This window comes from Cynocephalus volans, chromosome 10 (assembly GCF_027409185.1).
Source record: "Cynocephalus volans isolate mCynVol1 chromosome 10, mCynVol1.pri, whole genome shotgun sequence".
NCBI lineage: Eukaryota > Metazoa > Chordata > Mammalia > Dermoptera > Cynocephalidae > Cynocephalus > Cynocephalus volans.
In genome coordinates this window covers 48,261,629-48,286,800 of record NC_084469.1, presented here as the reverse complement: position 1 = coordinate 48,286,800, position 25,172 = coordinate 48,261,629, and the positions used below count along the sequence as shown (strand labels likewise).

Here is a 25,172-nt window from a genome sequence, read left to right as displayed (position 1 = left end):
GCCCTGGACGCAGCAACCCTCTGAGAGAGGTTCTGTTACAAGAGCAGCTCTCACTGTCTCCTCCCTTTTCCAGGGATGGCTGGTTGTCCTGGGCTGCAACCTTTCTACACTGGCTTTTAATGTGGCTCAGGATCCGCAGGGACTAGACCTCCAGAGAAGTCCTCTCCTGGGTGCGCAGTGCTCAGGGGCCGGCGGGAATGCTCTCCGGGTGCAATTGAAGCCCGTTTCCTCGGGCCCAGCCCAGCCTCGGCCAGTGTTTTGCCTCATTCTTCCAGCAGATGTGGAGGTTTTGGCCAGGGCCTCCGGTAGGTGGCCTGGGGAGGGACAAAGCTCAGCAGGGCCGTGTGCTTGGACTTCTTATGTTGGGGCCCCAGTGACTATCTGATGGAAGCCGAAGCCCCCCACTTCCAGAAGAGCCTCAGGCCCAATGTCACAGGCTGTGTGTCTCCAGGACCCCTCACAGCCTCGCTGGCTATGCCCCCAGCCCTGGGGGTTCAGACGATGTGCGAGGGACCCTCAGTGACAACCCCGAGTCTGGTCCTTGCGGCTTGCTGGCAGGCCTCCTGGTGTGCCCACTCCTCCCGCGCCTTTGCCTCTCACTGAGAACGTCTCCAGCGCCCTGCCCACGCCCCCCACCGCCACCACAGCAGGCGGGTCCTGGGCCGTTTGCGTTGCCCGGAGAATTCAGGACTTGGCCCAGGTGCTTGAGCAGCTCTCCTGTTGCTGCCAGGCCAGGCCCGGGCGTTCACCATGCCCAAGTCCAGGTGAGTCCAGCCGTGGGTTGGGTGCACCCGGGGCGGGGCCCAGCTAGGGCCCCCCCCGGTGGTGTCCTCAGTGGCTGTGCTGGAGGAGAAACAGTGGACCCTGCCTGTGTCTGAGAGCACTGGGGGACTCTCAGAAGCCCCGTGGGGTGTATGTGGTACTGCCATTCCGTTCTCCCAGGACAGGCATTCCCCAACTGACAAATGGCTTTGCACTTTCAAAGGGATGCAAGTCAGCCCTCTGGAATCGGGGACAGTTTTGCAAGGAAACAGCTTAGATCACTGGCCCCTTTGTGTCTGGGTCAGGGGAGTTCCTGTAACCTCGAATCATGGGAAACCCCGCAGCCTGGCAGAGGCTGCGGCCCTGGGCCTCTCAGCCTCACCGCCTGCACCTGTGCAGGAGGCCCAGTGAGCCTCCCCCGGCACATGGTGCCACTGCGCGGCCTGGGGACACCAGGGGCTGAGCACAACACGCATGGCTGGGGTGCACGCAGGCCTTCCCCTCTCCTGACAGCTTTGCCCAAGGGACTAGTAATTTCCCTAGAAATTCGAGGAACCGGTACAAGCATGGGGCTTGGGGGGCGGGTCCTGCTCCCACTGTCCCCTCATCCATCCCTGCCCAAACCCCAGCAAGGGAGCGTGGCCAAGCGTCCTGCATGCGCCCCCGGGACTGAGGGGCAGCCCGGGACGGGCAGGGCCACGGGCGCTGGTGCTGGGCACAGGAAGTTGGGCACTTTCACCTGTTTTAACAATAAAAAGACCACAAGTGCCACTTTGTTCCTTCCTTCCTTTGCCACATGAACATGGGCCAGGAGGACCAGCCTGGGGCCACCGCTCAGGACGTGCCCCGTGGCTGGAGGCCGCCCCACGCACGACAGTAAATCAGGTGTCATGGGCTTTTCAGGTGTTAACAGCGCTAAAGGGAATTCTCTTCCAAGGGATCTGTTTTGCTGACCTTTGAAGCCATGGTGAGCAAAATGGCTTCCCAGGACAGCTCCAACCTGCTGAGCCTGTACAGCCCTCATGTCGCCCCTGGTGACTGATTATATGACTAAACCCGACATCCACCATCACAAGATTCCTCCACTTGGGTCAGGTAGTCACACCACTGTCTTTTCCAGGGAAAGGGAATAAGACCGTCGTCGTCAGTACACCTTAGTACTCAGACATTAATTTAATAACAAGTGACCAAAAGGAGGCTGTCACCCAAAGCAAACCTCCATGACTTGACGGTATCCGGTCTGGGGACTCTGCTTTGATTCTTCAACAAGATCGTGACTCCTTCCCACCGTGACCGGGTATGACCAGAAGGATTCTGTTTCTATACACAAGGTGGAGGGAAACCAACCTTTATTTGCACTTGAGTTTCATGGAGAGCCACCCTCGACAGTGGAGCGGACTGGGGAGAAGTACAGATCCCGGGAGTCTCCAATGCCATCACAAGCATGCTCACTGTGTGACAACAGGCGAGCGCTCCCCACGTTCCCCAGTGAAGCGGGGGGCAGCGCCCCACTCCCAGCAGCTGTTGCAGCCGCCCGACCCCTGCCCCTCCAGGTGCTCCTCTCGGCACTTCGTGGGCTCTGTGGGTAACATGGGCCCTGGGTGTCACCTCTGCTGTTGAGGGTGGGACTCTAGAACGGGGGCAGGGACCAAATGAGAAAACCTGCACACAAGTGTTCAGCAGTCCTAGTCATTTGCAAGTCTTGCCCAGGACAAGGACAGAGGGCCTTTGTGTACACAGCTGCTGAATTCTGACACTAGTTTTGAGGGAGAAAAGGATACGGTGGTGTTTTTTTGCCAGGATCCCTTTTCATTTGGTGGGTTAAATAACATTTTAAAAATCATATACTTCTCATCATAAAACCACCCAAACACTAAATATGCACATATATACTGCATGTGTGTGTGTGCGTGCGCGTGTGTTTACTTAACACACAGAAACCACGAGGCAGTTTAAATCAGCATTGAAAATCAACACTTTCTCTAACTCTTTGCCGCAGAGCGGTGACCAGTGGCTACACAATAACTGTTTAAGATTATTCGTTTCCAGGAGAAAGTGAGACTAACATGTACAAGTAAACAGTAAATACAAATGCATTTTAATTTCCTGCTCTCTAAAGCGAGGCTGTGACTGCTTTAAACTAATAGTTCAAGTCCTATGTATTTCCTCTAACACTTCCAACATCTACCAACAAGCCTCCACAGACCATGTTTCACACCTCATCTTTCCGTGCTTTTGTGGAGTATTCAATAAGTCTCTATGTACACATTTAAACATTATTCCTGAACTTCACTTGGAATTCCTTAAGTAAAAAAATAGCATTCTTCTTCTTGGGAAAGTGCTGGACTGACCCCCTGGCAAGCAGTGCTTTCTCGAGAGCACCTGGAGAAACCCCTTTACCCCACACCCCTCAGACCCAAAAAGTGCAACAAATTCACACGACATGGGAAAAGCGACATCTATTGTTCTGAGTCTCACTCTTCCCACAGCAAGAAAAGTCTCTTCACAGGTCCTCCAGTGCTGTCCAAGTTGCCAGGGAAACAGGGCTCTTTCAAGCCAGAGCAGGGAAGTCTTCGGGGTCATCTGGGTTGGGAGCAATGTCTTGTATCTAAAGGAAAAAAGGACAGGTTTGAAACAGCCATTTCACCCATTGCTGATGTGGCAGGCACAGGGCAGCCCACTGTGTGGAACATGCTGGCTGTTCTCGCCCAGGGAGGAACCAGGGCCTGGCACCAACGGGAGGCAGGCCCAGGCGGGAAGAGGAGAGTCACGGGCCAGCCTTAGAACACAAACCAGGGACGGTGTCGCTGCCCTGCAGACCTGCCTCCTGCCTCCTCCGCCAGGGAAAGGGCCAGCGCTGCCCCGCTTTCCCTGCAGAAGCACTTCCTTCATCCAGTAAACACAGAATGTCTGCTGCGTGCCGGCACCAGGACACGGGGAGGAACGCAGCCAGCTCCTGTCCTGGGGAGCTCACAGGCAGCGCTGGGGAGACACAGGGGATGGCAAGTCAGGGACTTCAGGAGCGACGTCCTGGGAGTTGGGGGCCCATGTCCAATGTAACGTGGCGGCAACGTGGACATCGCAGTCAGGCACAGTGTTCCAGAACAGAAGTTCTTCCTGAGAAGCCTCAGCAGAGGAGCAAAGAGAACAGTGACCTGAGCCCAGTGGTTCTGAGCACAGGTGAGTGGCAGGATGGCCCCGGTGGAGAGGCCGGTGGGGCCAGGTCACCGAGTGGTCTTGGCATACTCCCCCCTCTGCAGGTGGCTGGAGCACTGCTATTTGAAAGGAGTGAATGTACATTTTCTATTCCCAGAACACATCACTTTTCCAACCTGGTCCCAAATGTACCCAGAAAAAAAGATAGTTGTGTTTTTGCTCTGCTTAAGCACGCACTTCCTCCAGGGGCTTCCTGTGCTGCTCAGGGCGCGGTGATCTGACAGCAAAAGGAACATTCCACGACCACCACAGAGAGGGTCTGCTCCTGCTCCCTCCCCAGGAGGAGGCAGGTTGGCCCGTGCTGGCCACAAGGCCTCGTGCCCAACTCCTGCTATGTTCATAAAACATTTATGAAGTACCTGTTACCCTCTAAGCATTGTGCTTGACACTGGGGAAACCAGTAATGAGCGACGGCAGACGTCGTTTCTGTCCACTGGAGAGAAACCAATAACTACACCAGTGCAAACACAATTGCAAATGGAGATAATGCTTCAAAGAAAAAATCCTTTGCTCAAAGACCCACAGGCGCTAAGCGGAAGCATCTGGAAGAGCTGGACAGGCAGCCACGCTGGCTGCGGAGTGGGTAGGGCAGGGCAAGGTGGGCCTGTGGCAGGCCAGTCACAAAGAGCCTTGGAGCCTGAGGAAGGACTCACCATTCCAAATACCCCAGCATCAGACCCACACTAGCAAGAGGAGGAAGCAACTGCAGAAACTGATGAACCTCCAAAATTAGACCACTGTGGGCCCAGGGCAGTCTTGTCCTCTCACTTCCTTCAGCAAACCACCCAGCATTTATAAATAAAACAAATACCTACCACCACCTCTGTTCTGGGTCCATAGTTCTCTGCCCTTCTGGTCCTTCCCCGGCCTCCCCGGGTACCACCTCTGGCTCCACGCCCAGGACGAGGGAGGCTACCAAAATTAATCTCCAGCTGGGATGTGATGTCATTGGCAGCTTTCCGGAAAACGTGGGAATCCTCCTCACAGTCATCCTTTACCATCTGAAACACAGTCACAGCATCAAATGCACAGCCATCTCCCACGGACACCCATTAGTCTCAGTGTCCTAGGACACGCCGCTGTGAATGCTGCAGGAGCCACAGTGCCTTCAGGGTCCCCAGGCCTCTGGCTGCAGGGCTGGACAAAGGAAGACGGCAGTGCTGTCCTGTTTCTAATAGTGAGTTGTGTACATTTCAGTCACCATTCTTGCAGTGACAGCCTTAATCCAAACAACTCTGAACTTTCTATTATTCTGAGTGAGACCGAATTTCTACAGTTTAGCAGGTTAAGAGATAAGACTAACAGCAATCAACATAAATGTTTAGGAGGGCATTTCAAAAAGTGTGCGGAAAAATAGAGTTAAGAGATAGTACAAAGGCCTGGCCGGTTAGCTCAGGTCGGTGTTGGTAACACCAAGGTCAAGGGTTCGGATCCCCATACTGGCCAGCCACCCAAAAAAAAAAAAGATAATATGAACCTTTCCATGAACTTTTTGAGGTAACCCTGTATACCTAAATGTATTTTGCTGAGATTTAAAAGCTTTAGTTCCTGAATATTTATTTGTTCAAAAATGCTGCTTTGATAAATGAGGAAATACCACCTTCCTAAAATAGAATTTGATGGAGAAATTCTTTCAACGTGGGTGCTGACTACACAAATACTGTTTGTTAAAAACTGCATTATTTACAATAAACAACTCTGATTCAAAATATATAGAAATTTTGTAAAACAACAGAGAATAGTTACCTGAGTGTTGCTATCACTGCTGCACAAAGAAATCAAGCTGGGTTTTTGTTTGTTTGTTTTTTTGGGGGGGGGGGCAGCTGGTAGTTCAGGGATCTGTACCAGTGACCTTGGTATCATAACACCTTGCTGTAACCAACTGAGCTAACCAGCCAGCCTTCAAACTACTTTTCAAGAACTGCTTTAGTTAAAATTCTTTGAGAGACTACATTTTAAGAGGTCAAATAAATTCTATATCTTATTAAAAGAAAACTAGATTAAATCTTATCTAGATTTGATTTGGCTTCAACTCAATAATGGATAAAACAAACAAACAAAAAAATCATTGTAAGTAAAATACAAACCTACAGAAAAGAACACATGCCAATCTCCTAAGTGCTATAATGTCATGAGCACATTGACCCTTTTGGCCATATGTTCACTGCAAGTTTCCTGTTTAACATTTGTGTGCCCTGCAAAGTTTCTGATTAAAATAATGCAGGGGCTTTAGATAGATGGACCCTTGAAGCTAAATGGCGAAGGAAAGAACAATTCAGGAGCACTGGCACTCTGGTAAAAAGATAAGCACACACAAAATAGGAAGAGGCAAAATAAAAAACTATTGCCTTGTTTAGGAGACGACTGGCCGCCAGTGAACTCCAGTGGGAAGTGGCTGGTGAGGTCTGCCTGCTAAACCCTGCTGCCACCGCCTCCACCACAACAGATGCTGTGCAGTGGGACGAGGAGCAGACTGTTGTCCAAGAGCCAGGGTCCACTCCTAGCTCTGTCTGGCCCTGGCCAAAGCGCTTTAACTACCCCGCTCACTTCATGGGATTGCTATAGGTCTGAATTTTGCAGATAACAAAGTTCTGCATAAACGAGGTATTATTCTAGTGCTTTTGTCTCCTAGGGTGCCCAGAACAAAGTAAACTAATGACCCCAAGATAGGGCTTATGTTGCTTTAAGAACAACTCCTGGCTAAAATCTTCAATGCCATAAGATTAACAAGGACCAAAGATGTGTGCTTTACTGAGACCAAGCTCGATGACTCAGCTAACCCAGTTGCTTCAAATATTCCAGCAGACCTTGAGCCAGGGAGGGTGAATCTGATGTGGATTAAGGAAGAGCAGCTTCTATTTTTACCTAACATGTCAGCTGCACATTTCACATCCTGACAGCACATTTGTTTGAGTCAAAGGTTCACTTACAATGCCTAGAACAAAAAAGAACCAGGAAAGTTGACAGGTAACGACCCAACCCAGCAAGCGAATGGACTTGCAGAAAACCTCACAGAGATTTCCAAGAGAATAAAGCTCTGGCGTCCTTAAAAAAAAAAAGCCATTTCTAGTAGAACAGCTCAAAACTTAGAGCTTGGACAAACCAAAAGAGGGTAGGAGGGGACTATGTCTCAGAAATGACCCTCTAATTTAAGTATTCACTCAAAGAACGCAACTAGCCAAAGTGTAAATGGGAACACAGACAAACCTACACAGTATAAAATTCCCGAGCTTCAAACTGAAAATCAATTAATAATGCACAGCAGGAAGGGTGCTCCTCACCACCATCTGAACAGTGACCAGCATCAAGCTGTGACTGAATGACACAAATTCTAGTCCTACAATTAGAATGCTTCAGTGTACCCTATGTTCAGCAGCTTACAGAGAATATGACTGAATGACCCATGGTCGTCCTTAATACATGCTGGTAGATATTTCCCTGACAAAAAGCTGAATGTAAACCTTGAAAAATAAGGCTCACACACACACAGGAACCCCATGGCACGGCCACGTGGTGTCGTGGTGCCTGAGCATGCTGTCAGGCAATTCAGGGCTTTCTTCTGCAGCTTCTACAGCCAGGCAGAGGGAGCAAGCTGCTGAAATAACATGAGAGAGGCATCATAGTACATAGACCCCAACCATAGCTTAAAATGATCAACTACTCCCAATGAAATGCTCTTATTAAGAATTAGAGCTGAAGGTAATCTAACCATGAAAATACAGAGTAGCTATCCTTTGAAATGGCATCGTGCAGGAATGTGTGTCTCTCACTTGAGAGACAAAAATGAAATACAGTTAATGTACAGGATTCGTACAATCTCAGCACAGTTCCAAGGTGAGCAGAAAAGGCACCGCGTCTCTCTAACTGCTTTGTACTTAAGTGTCAACACATCATGTTTCAATTCCTTTTCTTCATGAGCAATAAAGAGACAATAAAATTAGGCATACATCATCTCTGATTGGCAGAAAGAATGCCAACCTTAAAGTTCCACTTTCAAAGAAGTAGTGGGAAGGTCCACTTTGTTTCTAATAAGGGAAAAGTAAAGATCACCTCTACGTACAAAGTGTAATGCTTACATCATCTCTGTATTTTGACTTGTGAATCACCACTGCTTTGGAAGGAACAGTGGATTCTGGTTTCCGGATGTTAAACTCAGGCTTTGGTCTGGTCTGTTCTTGAAGATTTTTCCACTCATCTAAGGTCATCTCTTGAACTTGAGTTTCTTCTTCCACCTCCAACTCAGGAACTCTATAAAGACATATAATCATAATTTTTTTTTTTTTTTTTTGTCTTTTTCGTGACCGGCACTCAGCCAGTAAGTGCACCGGCCATTCCTATATAGGATCCGAACCCACGGCGGGAGCGTTGCTGCGCTCCCAGCGCCGCACTCTCCCGAGTGCGCCACGGGCTCAGCCCATATAATCATAATTTTTGATGGAACTGAAATGTCTACCTTACTGAAGAAAAAGTTATAACCATTAGCTTAACATACTTCTGTGGTACTACATCTCAAATGTAAATAAGGTAGGAAAATCTCTGAATCATAAAACTCCGTCTTTTACTTTCATCATTTTATGTCATCGTTGCCAACTGAAGATACGTCCTGTGTTCAAAGCAGTCTTTGAAAAATGGGAGCATCAACGTCCCCAGTGACATCAGCGTTACTTTGCCACGGGCACTATCAACGTTACCCTTTGCCACGGGCACTATCAACATTACCCTTTGCCACGGGCACTATCAACGTTACCCTTTGCCATGGGCACTCCCTTGCAGACAGCTTTACAGACAAAAAGAGATAATTGTGGAAAAAAATGGGAGAAGCTATTGAAACAAAATACAGGAAGCCATAAATAGAAGTTTTAAAACAATGGGTCACAAATGCATACTTTTGTAAATATCCTCTTTAAATTAGTAAGTTTTAAAAAGAGAACAGAAGACAGATATATATAGATCAATAAAACAATTCACAGTCCAGAAATAAACCCTCACATTTACGGTCAATTTGATTTTTTTTTGACCAAGGTACCAAAGACAATTCAGAAGAAAAGTCTTTTCAACAAGTGATGCTGGGACAACTGGATATCCACTTGCGAAAGAATGAAGTTGGACCCCTACCTCACACAAATATAAAAGCTAAAAGTGTAAAAGTCTGAGCAGAAAACATGGCACAAACTTTGATGACTTCAGATTAGGCGGTGGTTTTTTCCATATGACACCAAGAGCATAAGCAACAAAAGAAAAAGCAGACAAACTGGGCATCATCAAAATTAAAACTTTTGTGCTGCAAAGGACACCATCAAGGAATGAAAAGGCAACCCACAGAACGGGAGAAAATATTTACAAATCATATATCTGATAAGGGACTTGTATTTAGAATACATAAAGGACTTTCTATGAATTCTAGATACCAGTCCTCTTCAGTTGGGACAAATAAAAAGTAGGCAAGTATTCGAACAGAATTTTTCCAAAGAAGATATACAAACAGCCACTAAGATGTGCAACTCACTAGCCATCAGAGATGCAAATCGAAACCGCAGTGAGTTACACCACTCCACACCCACTAGGATGGCTACAATCGAACAGACATTTAACAAGTGTCGGTGAGGATGTGGACAAACTGGAACCCACACACACTGTGGGGAATGTAAATGGCATGGCCACTTTGGAAAACAGTCTGGCAATTCCTCAAAAAATTGAAACACAGAACTAGCATATAACCCAGCAATTTCTTTTTTTTTTTTTTTTTTTTTTTTTTTTTGTCTTTTTCGTGACCGGCACTCAGCCAGTGAGTGCACTGGCCATTCCTATATAGGATCCGAACCCGCGGCGGGAGCGTCGCCGCGCTGCCAGCGCAGCATGCTACCGAGTGCGCCACGGGCTCGGCCCTAACCCAGCAATTTCACTACTGGGTATATACCCAAGAGAAACGAAAATGTGTCCATATAAAAACTTAAGACACGAATGTTCATAGTAGCATTATTCATAACAGCCAGAAAGTAGAAACAACCTAAATGTTTGCTGACTGATGAAAATATGGTATATATTTTTTTGAATACTTGTATTATTTGGTAATAAAAAAATAATGTACTAATATGTTACAATATGAACAAACCTTGAAAACATGATGCCAAGTGAAATAAGCCACACATTTACATGAAATATTCAGAAGAGGCAAATTCGTAGAGACAGAAAGCAGGTCAGTGCTAGTCGGCGGAGGGAGAGAAGATGGGGGGTGACTGCTTAATGGGTATGATGTTTCCTTTTGGGGTGATGAAAACATTCTGGAACTAGATACTGGTGATGGCAGCATAACAATGTCAATGACTAAATGCCACTGAATTGTACACTTTAAAAGGATTAAAACTAAATTTTATGTGATGTGTATTTTATCACCAAAAAAAGATAACATGCAAAAAAGAAAGAAATGTGGTAATGACACATGCTACAACATGGATGAACCTGAAAACATCATGCTAAGTGAAATAAGCCAGATCCAAAAAGACAAACATTAAATAATTCAAGTGAGATGAGGTACCCAGAATAGGCAAATTCATAGAGTAGCACAGAGGTTACCAGGGGCTGGTGGGGGGTGTAATGGGGCGTTAATGTGTAATGTACAGAGAGCTTCTGTTTGGGACGGTGAAAAGTTCTGAAGAGGTATGGTGGTGATGTTTACATACAATGTGAATGTAGCCGACATCACTAAATTGTTTATTTTAAAATGATAAAAATAGCAATTTTTGTTATTTATAGTTTATCACAATATAAAAAAAAATGTAATATATCTCAAACCACTGAATTGTATACTTTAAATGTCTGAGTTGTATAGTATAAGAATTTTATCTCAATAAAGTTGCTTAAAAGAAAAATAAACAGAAGGTGGGGAGTAGGGAGGAAATTAAATCTATACCTTCACTGAAGGGCTGTTGTAATTCAAGGTTCTAGAAATATACAGGTTAATGATGTGAAAATATAAGCAAACTCAGGAGAGAAAATCATAGAGCATTTCAAATAGAGATATTTGCAGTGATTTTTATTTTTATTTTTATTTATTTATTTATTTTTGTCCTTTTTGTGACCAGCCACACCGCGCTCAGCCAGTGAGCACACTGGCCATCCTTATATAGGATCCGAACCCACGGCGGGAGCACTGCTGCGCTCCCAGCGCTGCACTCTCCTGAGTGCGCCATGGGTTCGGCCCTGCAGTGATTTTTAAATACCAAGCTGATGGAAGAAAAAATATCAAAGCATTGGTTGCCTCTGAAGGAAAATGAAGGAACATTCTAGGGTGACTGGTAATGTTCTGTATATCGATAGGAGTTTGGTTTCTATAATAGTACATGCATTTGTCAAAACAGTGACTGTACACTTCAGATTTGTACATTTCACAGTACATAAACTTTATATCAGAAGAAAAAACTGTAGTCTTTCTTGCTTCCTCTCTCCACATGATCAACTTGTACCCTCTGGCTTCCATGAGTAGAAGCAGCCTGAGGCCCATGCCAGATGCAGCTGTCCCAGAATTGTAAGCCAAATAAACCTCTTTTCTTTATAAATTAAAAAAAAAAGAAAGAAAAGAAAAAACTGTAAGCAAACATCAAGTTCCATTTAATGATATTCATGGTGAACTATTTAGGAGGAGGAAGCGTATATGATGACTGATAATGGATAGATACGTGATAAAACAAATATATTAAGATATAAATGGTAGAGTTTAAGTGGTGATTATAGGTGTTCACTGTAAAATTCTTCAAACTTTGCTGTTTGAAAATTTTGAAAACTTTTATAATAAAATGTTGGAAAATATGTACTAATATTAAAACACAGATCTCAAATATGTATTAGCAAAACTATGAAAATATATTAAGACTTTTTAATAGCAATATACTAGAAACAAGCCAAACTTATCTAGAGAGGAATTTGGTGGGGAAATTATGGTACAGCCACATGGATATTAAGCAGCTAAGACAGGAATGAGGAATATCTCTATATACTGCCACGGAGCTGCTCCTGCACATAGTGAGAAAAAGCAAGGTAAGGTGTATAGTATGTTACCATTCACTCAAGAAACGGGGGGAAAGAAATATACATACATATCTTTAAAAAAACCAACAAAAACCTGAAATATAAACCAGTTAAAAACACGGATAGAATGTTACACACCCCCCTGTTTAACGGAGACGTAAAAAAGAATTACTCGATTACTCAAAGCACTATGTATGCACTTCAGTAATTTCCCCTTTAGGAGGAGAAAGCTGAATGTGACAGCCCCGATTCAAAGTTAGCTTTTCCCTTTTATTGTAAAGACAAGGAAGTTTCACAAGAAAATTCAGTTGATTTAATCATTACGAAGAACACAAGGACATGGGCAGAGTTATGGGTAAGTATAGTTTTAACAATGGAAACTAGTAACATCAGTGAAATAAACAAAGTGACATTCCATAATGCAATTTGCAAAAGGTTAAGTCGATCCACCAACAAAAGCTTGTTCTTAGCAAACTCTTTTCCCTACAGCAATTTCCTCAGTATGTTTACATAACAATCAAGCAACTTTCTCAACATATTAATCAGTAGGTTAACCTGCACCAAAGACATCTGCCCTTTGACCCAGCAATTTTGCTGTGTTACAATTCTTTATCTACAACAGAGACTTCGCCTGGGGAAAGTTTCCTGTCTTTTGCAAGCTGAACATTCCTATGTGTCATTTTTAAGAGTTAGGCTATACCTGAAATTACAGGGCTTTGGAAGCTAGGCCCTGTGAAATACATTTGCTTTATTAATGTTAGTAGAATAGAAGCTAGTTGAAAATACCATGTTATTCAGTTTGGAAACATGCAAATATTTTACATAACTATAAGACATTTAAATTAAAATTCAATCTCTCTAAAATTGGAAAGTAAAATGACTCAAATTCATCTAAATGTTTATCAAGATGGTGACATAACCATGAACAGAAACTATTTAAATGATTTTAAAAGACTAATTTGATTATTCACTTCCCTCTACATAACTTCTCAGTAACCGTGATACTGAAGGTAGTGTTGGTAACGTTATTTGTGGCTGCTGCATGTGTAGCAATGAGTAATAATGAGATGTCACTGAGAACTAGGAGAACGCAAGAAAGGAAGAGACAACTGTATGAAAGTTTAGATAATACCTGTTTCCTAAATTTGAATTAGAAATATTGAATGAACTCATATTTTATCTTATAATATTTATGTGTGTGTGCCTATGTGTTTATTTCCCAGCTCTATCCACTAAAATAAATGCCCTAGAAACAATAACCTGGTGGCAGTGGTTCTTTGTTAAAGCAGGCTTACTAAAGAAGATATACGGATGGCAAATAATGATGTGAAAAGATGCTCAACATCGTTAGTTATTAGGGAAGTGAAAATTAAAATCACAATGAGATATGCACCAATTATAATGGCTAAAAATTATAAAAACTGACCATACCAAGAGTTAACAAGGATGTAGAAGAACTAAACTCTCATTTACCGTTTGTGGGAAAATAATTATGGTACAACAACTTTGGAAAACAGTTTGGTAGTCTGTTAGGAAATTACATAAACAAGGCGTCATACAGTCCAGCCCAGGCTGTGGTCTCTAAATGGCTCCTTGGAGAACTGGCTGAGTGTGAGGTATGAAGTGTGGGGTAGGAAGTATGCACAATGAGTCTGAAACAACTTGTCTTCCCAGAGAGCAAGGAAGCTATCAAAGACTACTGAGTGTGTCAAAAGGATCAGGAGTCAACTTGAAAAGCCTCCCTCTAGCCAAAAAATGGGTCAGTTTAAGCATGCATAAGAATAAAAACTCAGTGACTGAAGCATATCAGTGTTTAAATCTCTAAGTTCATAATAACACTTAAAGTAACTGACACCTTTAAAGGATGCGAGGAAACCAACTCGTTGTTCAGCAAACTGATAAACAAAAGTTAGGAAGTATTTGACCTGCATTTCCTAAACAAACTTATACCTCAGTGTAATCACTAGCTCTGGGTGAGTTTCTCTGTACAGAATCGTTCTTGCTGGGAAATGAAGAAGGGATGACAATTAGACTATCACCAATTTGAATCAATGGGTCAAGGCCATGAAGATCAGTGGCCAAAAAACTGAATCTGATTTGATCAAACCCCCGCCTCCCACTATTAATTTTCAGGAAATACAGAAACTATAGGGGACAGAGAAACGTGCTCAACCACTCTGCAAGCAATGCTGTGCTGGAACTGTCTCACAACACCTCGTAAGAGCCAACTGTTAAATTTTCAGGGGCTTTGTGAGCCAGCTGTTAAACGTAGCCATTGTTAAAAATTAAATTATATAAACTTAGGATTAACTATACTTAAAACAAAGGTAATACATACAACGTACTGCTTCCTAATTATGTCATTATATGACCCTATTATCTATGATCTTGAGGTTCTTATGCTTATAGTATCTGCACAGTGGAAACACTACAGAATCGGGCACTATTGCGCATCTCTTCCCAACTCTGCGTCCAGTGATGCTGTGTTGATAGTTTCAGACAGCCATGTTGGGAATACAAGGGTACTTCAAAAATTCACGGAAAAAATAGAATTAGAAGATCATATGAATCTTTCCATGAACTTTTTAAAGTACCTTCATATTTACAGCATGGAAGCCGCAAGTGTAACAAATCAGGGCTTTTTCATCCCCGAGAGCCAGAAGTTAACTATTTACCAGCCCACCAATGCCCACAGGGATTCCATCAGTAAAATTCTGACTCTGGGAAACTCTTTGGGATGTATAACCTAGTTTGTTCGACAAATAAATTACACAGAAAAGAGAGAAAAAATGTAGAGCTTGAAAGTGACTTAAGGGTAATCAAGACAGTGCTGTGTTAGCAAAAAACAGACAGGCCAATGGAATGAAATACAGAGTAGAGAAACAGAGCACACACACACGGGCACCTGATTTTTGACAACGGGGTTCCAGTGTGCTGGAATAAGTGGATATACATTTGCAAAAAAAAAAGAACTTCTATCCATAACTTACACAGTATACAAAAATCAACTCAAAGTGAATCATAAAATTATATAAATATATAAATTTTTTAAAAAAGAATGGATCATAGACCTAAATAAAACCTTAAACTATAAAACTTACAGGAGAAAATCTTTGCCATGTTGGATTACACAACGATTTCTTAGATGTGACATCAAAAGCAAGATCAACAAAAGCAGAAAGTGCTGAACTGGACTTCATCAAAATTTAAAACTTCTGCTCTTCAAAAGACACTGTCAAGAAAATGAAAAGGCTCTCTGCTCTCTCTGCTTCCACCATCTTGCAATGTGAGGACCCCTGGGTCACTGTCACCACCATCAGATGGACTTTGGACTTCCCAGCCTTAGAAACTGACCCCAGAAGATTAGATGTTTCCTGCTCATATTGAGGGTGGATCTTGTAACGTGAGGCTCTCCTTCTGGAAACACCTTCATGGACACTCATAGAAAGACAGCTTTACCAGGTTTCTCAGCATTCCTTAATCTAATCAAGTTGACACCTGGAAATAAGCTTTACAAGGAGTTTTTCCCACAAGCTTGTGGAGAGTGCTGTCAAAGGAAGTGAGGGAGCACGTGGGCACAGACCAGCTGGGGAACAAATACTACTGTTTTCCGGAATACAAGAACTGGAGAGACTGATCAAGAGCTGAAGAAGAAAGCAGAGTTGTTGGAAGCACAGACAGTTATCCTGGAGGATGACATGCAGCGACTGGAAGATTCAAAGCAAAAAGCAGACTTGTTGGAAGCGCGGATAGATGTGCTGGAGCATGATGTGCAGCGACTGGCCACTCCAGCCTCTCACACCAGGGAAGATGATGAACCCAGTGTGTGTCTCTGAATAAAACCCGGTGTTTAGGTTGTACGTCGTGTTCATCCAATGGGTTCAAGTACACAACACTTCATTCTTCAAGATTTTGCAGTCAAAACTCCAGAAGCTTGATTCATGGGACACCTGCACAAGCATTGGATTTAGCCCTGAAACATCTTTAAAGGAAACCCTGCTCAGAGAACTCAGATTCCAGAAAACAAGAGCCAAAGAAGCAGATTTGTCTCACGCTCAGTGATACAACTCTCCTCTAAGGCAAAGCAGCACTTAGGGTCTGGGTTTATTCTCAGAATGGGATAGGAAAAAAATCCCAGGCAGGAGTACAGCACACATCAATATTTCAATGATTAATGGTATGGATGTCTCCAATTTGCACCTAGTAAGCAGCCACTGACTCCAGTGAGCAGCGATCTGCAGGTTCTTTTGGCTGCAAAGAATTCTGAGTTGCCTCAAAGACAACAGACTATCACAAGAACAGTCCTAAAGCCAGGCCTCAAGGAGCCTGAAACATTGCCTGGGGATCCAAGGCAGCTTGGTGACTAGATTCTCTGCCATAGTCATGATCACCTAAGCCCCGCTCCGAGAAGCGTGCTGCTTCCCCCGGTGAGGGGGACAAAGACACCCCGCCACCGGCCCATGAGGATATTGCCGTGAAAGGCTCAGCGGCTGCAGCAGGAACCGGACCTGGCAGTGGAGTGGCGGCGGCAGCGGCAGCAGCGGTACCGCCTCCTCACCCGGCAGAGGCAGCAGCGGCGGCGGCCCCTCCTCACCCGAACATCAGGGCCCTCCAGACCCAGGCGCCCCAACAATATCTTCTCAAGCCAAAGCTTCAGGACCCTAAGGACCACATTTGCACACCCTCCCACCCAACTCCTCCTCAGGACCTGACCTGACGGAAGGACATTTACCAGCCAACTGCTCCCACCAACTCACCCTAAGAGACCGGTCTGCCTGCTGTGCTCACCAGACTGCCCAGTGGAACAGAAGATACTCTGCTCATTTCATCTGATCTGTGGACTGTGAAACCCCCTGCCACAATGAATAAACATCAAAGAAAAGATACCAGAAATACGAAAAATCAAGAAAGTACACCACCAAAAGATAATAAATCTCAAGCTCTAGATCCTATAGAACAAGAAGCCCTTGAAATGACTGACAAGGAATGTCAAGTGATAATTCTAAGGAAACTGAATGAGATACAAGAAAACTCAGCTAGACATCATGATGAAATGAGGAAAAGTATACAGGACCTGAAAGAGGAAATGTACAAGGAAATCAATGTCCTGAAAAAAAATGTAGCAGAACTTGCCGAACTGAAGAAGTTATTCAGCGAAATAAAAAACACAATGGAGAGTTTAACCAGCAGGCTTGTCGAAGTTGAAGAGAGAACCTCTGAACTTGAAGATGGGCTGTTTGAAATAACACAAGCAGACAAAAAAAAAGGAAAACAGAATCAAAGACATTGAAGAAAATCTGAGAGAGATATCAGACAACCTTAAGCGCTCAAATATCTGAGTCCTGGGTATCCCAGAAGGGGAGGAAAATGGAGATTCCATTGAAAACATATTCAACAAAATAGTGGCAGAAAACTTCCCAGGTATAGGAAAAATCACAGATCTTCAGATCCAGGAAGCTCAACGATCTCCAAATGTATTCAACCAAAAACGGTCTTCTCCAAGACATGTTATAGTCAAATTGGCAAAACTCAAAGAAAAAGAGAGAATCTTAAAAGCTGCAAGACAGAAGCATCAAATCACCTATAAGGGAGCCCCAATCAGGGTAACATCAGACTTTTCATCACAAACCCTAAAAGCCACAAAGGAATGGGATGATATATTCAAAATACTAAAAGACAGACATTGTCAGCCAAGAATACTCTACCCTGCAAGGTTATCCTTCCGAAATGAAGGGCAAATAGTATATTTCTCAGACAAACAAAAACTGCGGGAGTTCACTACCACACGACCAACCTTACAAGAAATTCTCAAGGGAGTACTGGGTTTGGTTCCTGAAAAATAACTACCACTGCCATAAAAACCCAAGAAAAATCTAAACCCACTAGTATAATAAAAATGGCATTCATGAAGAGAAAACAAACAAAAAGGCTATCTACAACCTAAGGAACCAACAAACACAGAAAACAAACAGTAAATCAGAAAGCAAGGAACAAAAGATACCTAAGACAACCAAACAACAATCAATAAAATGCTAAGAATAAATCAACACTTTTCAATAACAACTCTTAATGTAAAAGGCTTAAATTCCCCAATCAAAAGACACAGACTGGCTGACTGGATTAAAAAGGAGGACCCAACTATATGCTGCCTTCAAGAGACCCACCTCAGCCCCAAAGACTCACATAGACTTAAGAGTGAAAGGATGGAAAATGATTTACCATGCAAACAGAAAAGAAAAACGAGCTGGAGTAGCTATTCTTATATCTGACAAAATAGACTTTAAACTAAAAACCATAAAAAGAGACAATGAGGGACACTACTTAATGATAAAAGGACAGATCCATCAAGAAGACATAACAATCATAAATATGTACACACCCAATGTTGGAGCAGTCAGATTTATAAAACAAACTCTATTAGACCTAAAGAAGGAAATAGACACTAATACCATAATAGCAGGGGACCTAAACACCCCACTGTCAATATGGGACAGATCATCTAGGCAAAGAATCAGCAGAGAAACACAAGATCTAAACAAGACTCTAGACCAATTGGACTTGGCAGATATCTACAGAACATTCCATCCAACAACCTCAGAATATTCATTCTTCTCATCAGCACATGGGTCATTCTCCAGGACAGATCACATATTAGGTCACAAATCAAGTCTCAACAAATCCAAAAAAGTTGGAATTATCCCACGTATTTTCTCAGACCACAATGGATTAAAATTAGAAATCAATAATAAACAAAATTCTGGAAACTATACAAGCACATGGAAATGAAACAGCATTCTACTTAATGACACATGGGTCCAAGAGGAAATCAAGCAGGAAATCAAAAAATTTATTGAAACTAATGAAAATAATGATACATCATACCAAAACCTGTGGGATACTGCAAAAGCAGTATTAAGGGGGAAATTCATTGCATTAAATGCTCACCTCAGAAGAATGGAAAGATGGCAAGTGAACAACCTAACACTTCACCTTAAAGATCTAGAAAAACAAGAACAATCCAAACCTAAAGCTGGCAGACGGAAAGAAATCATTAAGATCAGAGCAGAACTTAATGAAATTGAAACCCAAAAAACAATACAAAAGATCAATGAATCAAAAAGTTGGTTTTTTGAAATGATAAATAAAATTGACAAACCATTAGCATGGCTAACAAAAAAAAGAAGAGAGAAGATTCAAATAACAAAAATTAGAAATGAAAAAGGTGATATTACAACTGATTCATCTGAAATACAAGGAATCGTTTGAGACTACTATAAACAACTATACGCCAACAAATTTGAAAATCTGGAAGAAATGGATAAACTTCTGGACACACACAAGCTCCCAAAACTGAGCCATGAAGACGTAGAAAATCTGAACAGACCAATAACAATAAAGGAGATTGAAGCTGTTATCAGAAGGCTCCCAACAAAGAAAAGCCCAGGACCAGATGGATTCACAGCAGAATTCTACCAAACATTCAAAGAGGAATTGACACCGATTCTTTACAAACTATTCCAAAAGATTGAAACGGACGCAAATCTCCCAAACTCATTCTATGAAGCAAACATCATCCTGATACCAAAACCAGGTAAAGATATAACCAAAAAAGAAAACTACAGGCCGATATCCTTGATGAATATAGATGCAAAAATCCTCAATAAAATACTAGCAAACAGAATATAGCAACACATACGTAAAATTATTCACCACGATCAAGTGGGATTCATCCCAGGGATGCAAGGTTGGTTCAACATACGCAAATCAATAAATGTGATACACCATATTAATAAAATCAAACACAAGGACCATATGATCATCTCTATAGATGCTGAAAAAGCATTTGATAAAGTACAGCACTCATTCATGACAAAGACCCACTATAAGTTAGGTATAGAGGGAAAGTATCTCATCATAATTAAAGCCATATATGCCAAACCCACTGCCAATATCATCCTGAATGGGCAAAAGCTGAAAGCTTTTCCTTTAAGAACAGGAACTAGACAAGGATGCCCACTCTCACCACTCCTATTCAACATAGTGTTGGAAGTACTAGCCAGAGCAATCAGAGAAGAGAAGGAAATAAAGGGCATCCAGATTGGAAAAGATGAAGTCAAACTGTCCCTGTTTGCAGATGACATGATCCTATATATCAAACAGCCTAAAGCCTCTACAAAAAAACTCTTGGAGGTGATAAATGATTTCAGCACAATAGCAGGATACAAAATCAACACACAAAAATCAGTAGCATTTCTATTCTCCAATAGTGAACATGCAGAACGAGAAATCAAGAAAGCCTGCCCATTTACAATAGCCACCAAAAAAATAAAATACTTAGGAATCGAGTTAACCAAGGAGGTGAAAAATCTCTATAATGAGAACTACAAACCACTGCTGAGAGAAATTAGAGAGGATACAATAAGATGGAAAGATATCCCATGCTCTTAGATTGGAAGAATCAACATAGTGAAAATGTCCATACTACCCAAAGTGATATACAAATTTAATGCAATCCCCATCAAAATTCCAATGACATTTTTCTCAGAAATAGAACTATCCAGACATTTATATGGAATAACAAAAGACCACACATAGCCAAAGCAACGGTGAGCAAAAAAGATAAAGCTGGAGGCATAACACTACCTGACTTTAAGCTATATTACAAAGCTATAATAACCAAAACAGCATGGCACTGGCATAAAAACAGACACACTGATCAATGGAATAGAATAGAGAATGCAGAAATCAACCCACACACCTACAGCCATCTGATCTTTGACAAAGGCACCAAGCCTATATACTGGGGAAGAGACTGCCTCTTTAACAAATGGTGCTGGGAGAACTGGATATCAATATGCAGGAGAATGAAACTAGACCCACACCTTTCACCATACACTAAACTCAAATCAAAGTGGATTAAAGAATTAAACATACACCCTGAAACAATAAAACTTCTCAAAGAAAGCATAGGAGAGACACTTCAGGAAATAGGACTGGACACAGACTTCATGAATACGACCCCAAAAGCACGGGCAACCAAAGGAAAAATAAACAAATGGGATTATATCAAACTAAAGAGCTTCTGCACAGCAAAAGAAACAATTAACAGAATTAAAAGACAACCAACAGAGTGGGAGAAAATATTTGCAAAATATACATCTGACAAAGGATTAATATCCAGAATATTATAAGGAACTCAAACAATTTTACAAGGAAAAAACAAGCAACCCAATTAAAAAATGGGCAAAAGAGCTAAGCAGGCATTTCTCTAAGGAAGATATACAAATGGCCAACAGACATATGAAAAAATGCTCAACATCACTCAGCATCCGGGAAATGCAAATCAAAACCACATTGAGATACCATCTCACCCCAGTTAGGATGGCTAAAATCCAAAAGACCCTGAACGATAAATGCTGACAAGGTTGCAGAGAAAAAGGAACTCCCATACATTGTTGGTGGGACTGCAAAACGGTGCAGCCTCTATGGAAAATGGTATGGAGGTTCCTCAAACAATTGCAGATAGATCTGCCATCTGACCCAGCTATCCTACTGCTGGGAATATACCCAGAGGAATGGAAATCATCAAGTCGAAGGTATACCTGTTCCCCAATGTTCATCGCAGCACTCTTCACAATAGCCAAGAGTTGGAACCAGCCCAAATGTCCATCATCGGATGAGTGGACACGGAAAATGTGGTATATCTACACAATGGAATACTACTCAGCTATAAAAACGAATGAAATACTGCCATTTACAACAACATGGATGGACCTTGAGAAAATTATATTAAGTGAAACAAGTCAGGCACAGAAAGAGAAATACCACATGTTCTCACTTATTGGTGGGAGCTAAAAATAAAGAAATCAATTCACACACACACACAAAAACCCCGGGGGGGGCGGGGGGAAGAAGACACAACAACTACAATTCCTTGAAGTTGATACGACAAGCAAACAGAAAGGACATTGTTGGGTGGGAGGGGGGAGAGGGAGGAGGGAGGGGGGTTTTGGTGATGGGCCACAATAATCAACCACATTGTATATCAACAAAATAAAATTAAGGAAAAAATAAATAAATAAATAAATAAATAAATGCTTTCAACAACAACAACAACAAAAAAAGAAAACGAAAAGACAGGCTGCAGATTGGGAGAAAATATCTGTAACTCATACATCTGATACAGGACTTGAATTCAGAATATATGATGTACCCTCAAAACAATAAGAAAATAACCCTCAATTACAAAACTGGCAAAAGATTTCAACAGATACTTTATTAAATAAGATATGCAGATGGCAAATAACCACATGAAAAGATGCTCAATGTCATTAGTCATTAGAGAAATGCAAATTAAAACCACAGTGAGGCTGGCCAGTTGGCTCAGTTGGTTAGAGTGCCCCCTTGTAGCACCAAGGTCAAGGGTTCAGATCTCTGTACCAGCCAGAAGCCAAAAATAAAACAAACAAAAAAAAACTACGGTGAGTTATGCACCTAATATAATGACTAAAAATTATAATAATTGACCATACCAAGTGTTGACAAAGATGTAGAAGAACTGAACTCTCATTTACTGCTGGTGGGAACATAATAATGGTACAACCACTTTGTAAAAGAATTTGTCAGTTTCTTACAAAGTCAAACATACACCTACCATATAGACCAACCATTCCGCTCCTAGGTATTTACTCAGGAAAAATGAAAGCACATATCCACACAAAGACTTGTATATAAAAATGTAGCGGCTTTATAGCAAAAGTTGGAAACAACCCAAACGACCACAACCAGATAATTGGATAAACAACCTGTGGTCTATCTGCACAGTGAAATACAACTCAGCAATAAGAAAGAATGAACTGTTGATAACATGAAACAACATGGATGAATCTCAAAACAGTCACACAATGCTTAACAATGGGAAACATTCTGAGAAACATGTTAGGCGATTTCATCATTGCGTAAACATGGAGTGCCTTTACACACCTAGATGGTACAGCCTGCTACACACCTAGGCTTATGGTACAGATGCCACCATACATGCAGTCCATCATTGAAACATCGTTATGTGGTGCATGGCTTTACAGTGAAAGAACACACAAAAAGGCACAAGCTGTATGATTCTACTTATATAAAATCATAGCAATTGCAAACTAATCTGTAATGACAGAAAGGAGATCACTGGCTACTTGGGGGCAAGGGGGCGAGAGAGGAATTACAAAGGGACAAAGGAACCTGGGGTGGAGGATGTGCTCATTATTTTGATTGTGGTAATGGCTTCAAAAATGTATATGTACGTCAAAACACTTGTAAAACCATACACACTAAATATGTGCCACTTACTGGATGTGAATTATACCTCAATAAGCCTGTTTTAAAGAGACATAACCAGTTGAGATGTATATTTCAATACCAATTCAAGCAAATAAGTTGTTTTTAAAAGTTTTTGAGACAATCAGGGAAACTGACAAACTTCCTAGATATTAATGATATTAAGGAATTGTTAACATTTTTAGATGGAGTAATGGTATTCCAGTTATGTTATGTTATTGAAAAAAGTAGTCTTTTAGATATAACATTCTGAAATATTTATGAATGATATATGGTGTCCTAGGGAGGAGGAAGTTGGTAGAGACATACATGAAACAGGAACGGCCGTGACGTAGTGACAGTTTAAGCAACAACTTACTTGGAGGTTCTTTATATTATTCTTATTTTCCCATAATATGATTTTTTTCATACAGAGCTAAAAATAAAGAAATATCAAGGAATCATAGAGCATCTTTAGCTTACTTATGACAGAATTAAGAAACAGCAGAACTGGATGCTATAAATTTGGGGATTCTTTCATAACTAAGACAACCTAATAAAATTAATAAATTCTAGAAAGTTCAATTAGAACAGATTTTGTATTAAGACCACAAAAGTACTTGTTATTAACAAGGTATTTTGTTTGTTTGCTTGCTTGTTTGTTTTAAAGAACATCATACCTAAACAAAGAACTAGATTTTTAAAAGTACAAGTTATATAAGAAATGCAACCCCTGAAATGATATATAGACCGCTAAAGTAAAGCAAATAGTGGAGCTCAGAACAGAGTATTTGTTACAGTGACACTCTCCTTGAAAAATATCAGCCTGATACTGTTTCCTCAACTGCACCTCATTCAGGAATACAGGTACAGATGCCCCTTATACCTTCTCCTTTGTTACCTGTAGTTTCAACAAGCCACATTGAGAATAGTATAAAATCACCAAGGGCAGGTTCCTTAATTTCATTACTTATTGACCAAAAGTTATTATCAAAAACACATCATGACAGTTCTGTGATGCGTATTCCATCTCCCATTTGAATTGGCACTGAATGCAGTTTTACTGGTAGTTTTAGCAAAGACTGGATATTCAACAGGAAGCGATGTATCCCCCAATTGCAAGAAGGACCAACACAAGTGTATATGTCGTGGCTATCACAGCATCGTAACTGCTGCCCATCTAGATTTAGTGCCCCCTTTTGAGTAATTCAAAGACCTTCACAGCCCTTGGCTTATTATCAAAAACCTTGGGAGAGAATTTTCTATCAAAGCTGCTTGCAGATATTGAAGTGGTCAAATCCGTGGTAATGTGAATAACACTGTATACAAATTTGATAATTATACATTTTTTTTTCTAGATGGGTGAAATTAAAGAATAAATTGCACTGCTTTAACCACAGTTACATTTATTTAGAAATAAATGAGATAATAATAGCTACCACTTACTGTATGCTTTCTAAGTGCCAGATGCTATTCAAAATGCTTTAGGGCCGACCCCGTGGCGCACTCGGGAGAGTGCGGCGCTGGGAGCGCAGCGACGCTCCCGCCGCGGGTTCGGATCCTATATAGGAATGGCCGGTGCACTCACTGGCTGAGTGCCGGTCATGAAAAAGACAAAAGACAAAAAATAAAAAATAAAAAATAAAAATAAATAAATAAACAAAATGCTTTATATTAATTATCTCAAGATATCCCACAAGTTAGATATAATTAACATCTCCATTTTACAGGTAAGAAAATCGAGGCAGAGGCAGGTCATAGTGCTAGCAAATAAATGGAAGAGCCAAGTTTCAAATCCAGTCACTGTATCTCCAAAGCCCACACTCAACCTCTGTGCAATCTTGAGACTCAGGGAATAAGAA

General features: G+C 41.9%; 2 protein-coding genes across 5 annotated transcripts in view; one reads left to right on the top strand and one right to left on the bottom strand.

Moving 5' to 3' along the window:
- Window positions 1-1,936, top strand: part of CDC14B (cell division cycle 14B) — a 103,812-nt gene extending 101,876 nt beyond the window's left edge. Inside the window, exon 14 of one of the 3 annotated variants that reach the window (XM_063112603.1) lies at window positions 1,883-1,936. In XM_063112603.1, the coding sequence (XP_062968673.1) occupies window positions 1,883-1,895 (13 nt within the window). In that variant the 3' untranslated portion in view covers window positions 1,896-1,936. Of the gene's footprint in view, window positions 1-73; window positions 1,497-1,882 lie in introns of those variants that run through there. The other 2 variants (XM_063112596.1, XM_063112595.1) reach the window with 2 other exon arrangements.
- Window positions 1,937-2,094: 158 nt separating this feature from the next.
- HABP4 (hyaluronan binding protein 4) overlaps window positions 2,095-25,172 on the bottom strand; it is a 41,494-nt gene continuing 18,416 nt past the window's right edge. For both annotated transcript variants that reach the window (XM_063112610.1, XM_063112612.1), the window contains 3 exons: window positions 8,055-8,226; window positions 4,794-4,979; window positions 2,095-3,370 (listed from right to left, as the gene is read on the bottom strand). In XM_063112610.1, coding sequence (XP_062968680.1) covers window positions 3,314-3,370; window positions 4,794-4,979; window positions 8,055-8,226 — 415 coding nt within the window. In that variant the 3' untranslated portion in view covers window positions 2,095-3,313. The remainder of the gene's footprint in view (window positions 3,371-4,793; window positions 4,980-8,054; window positions 8,227-25,172) is intronic.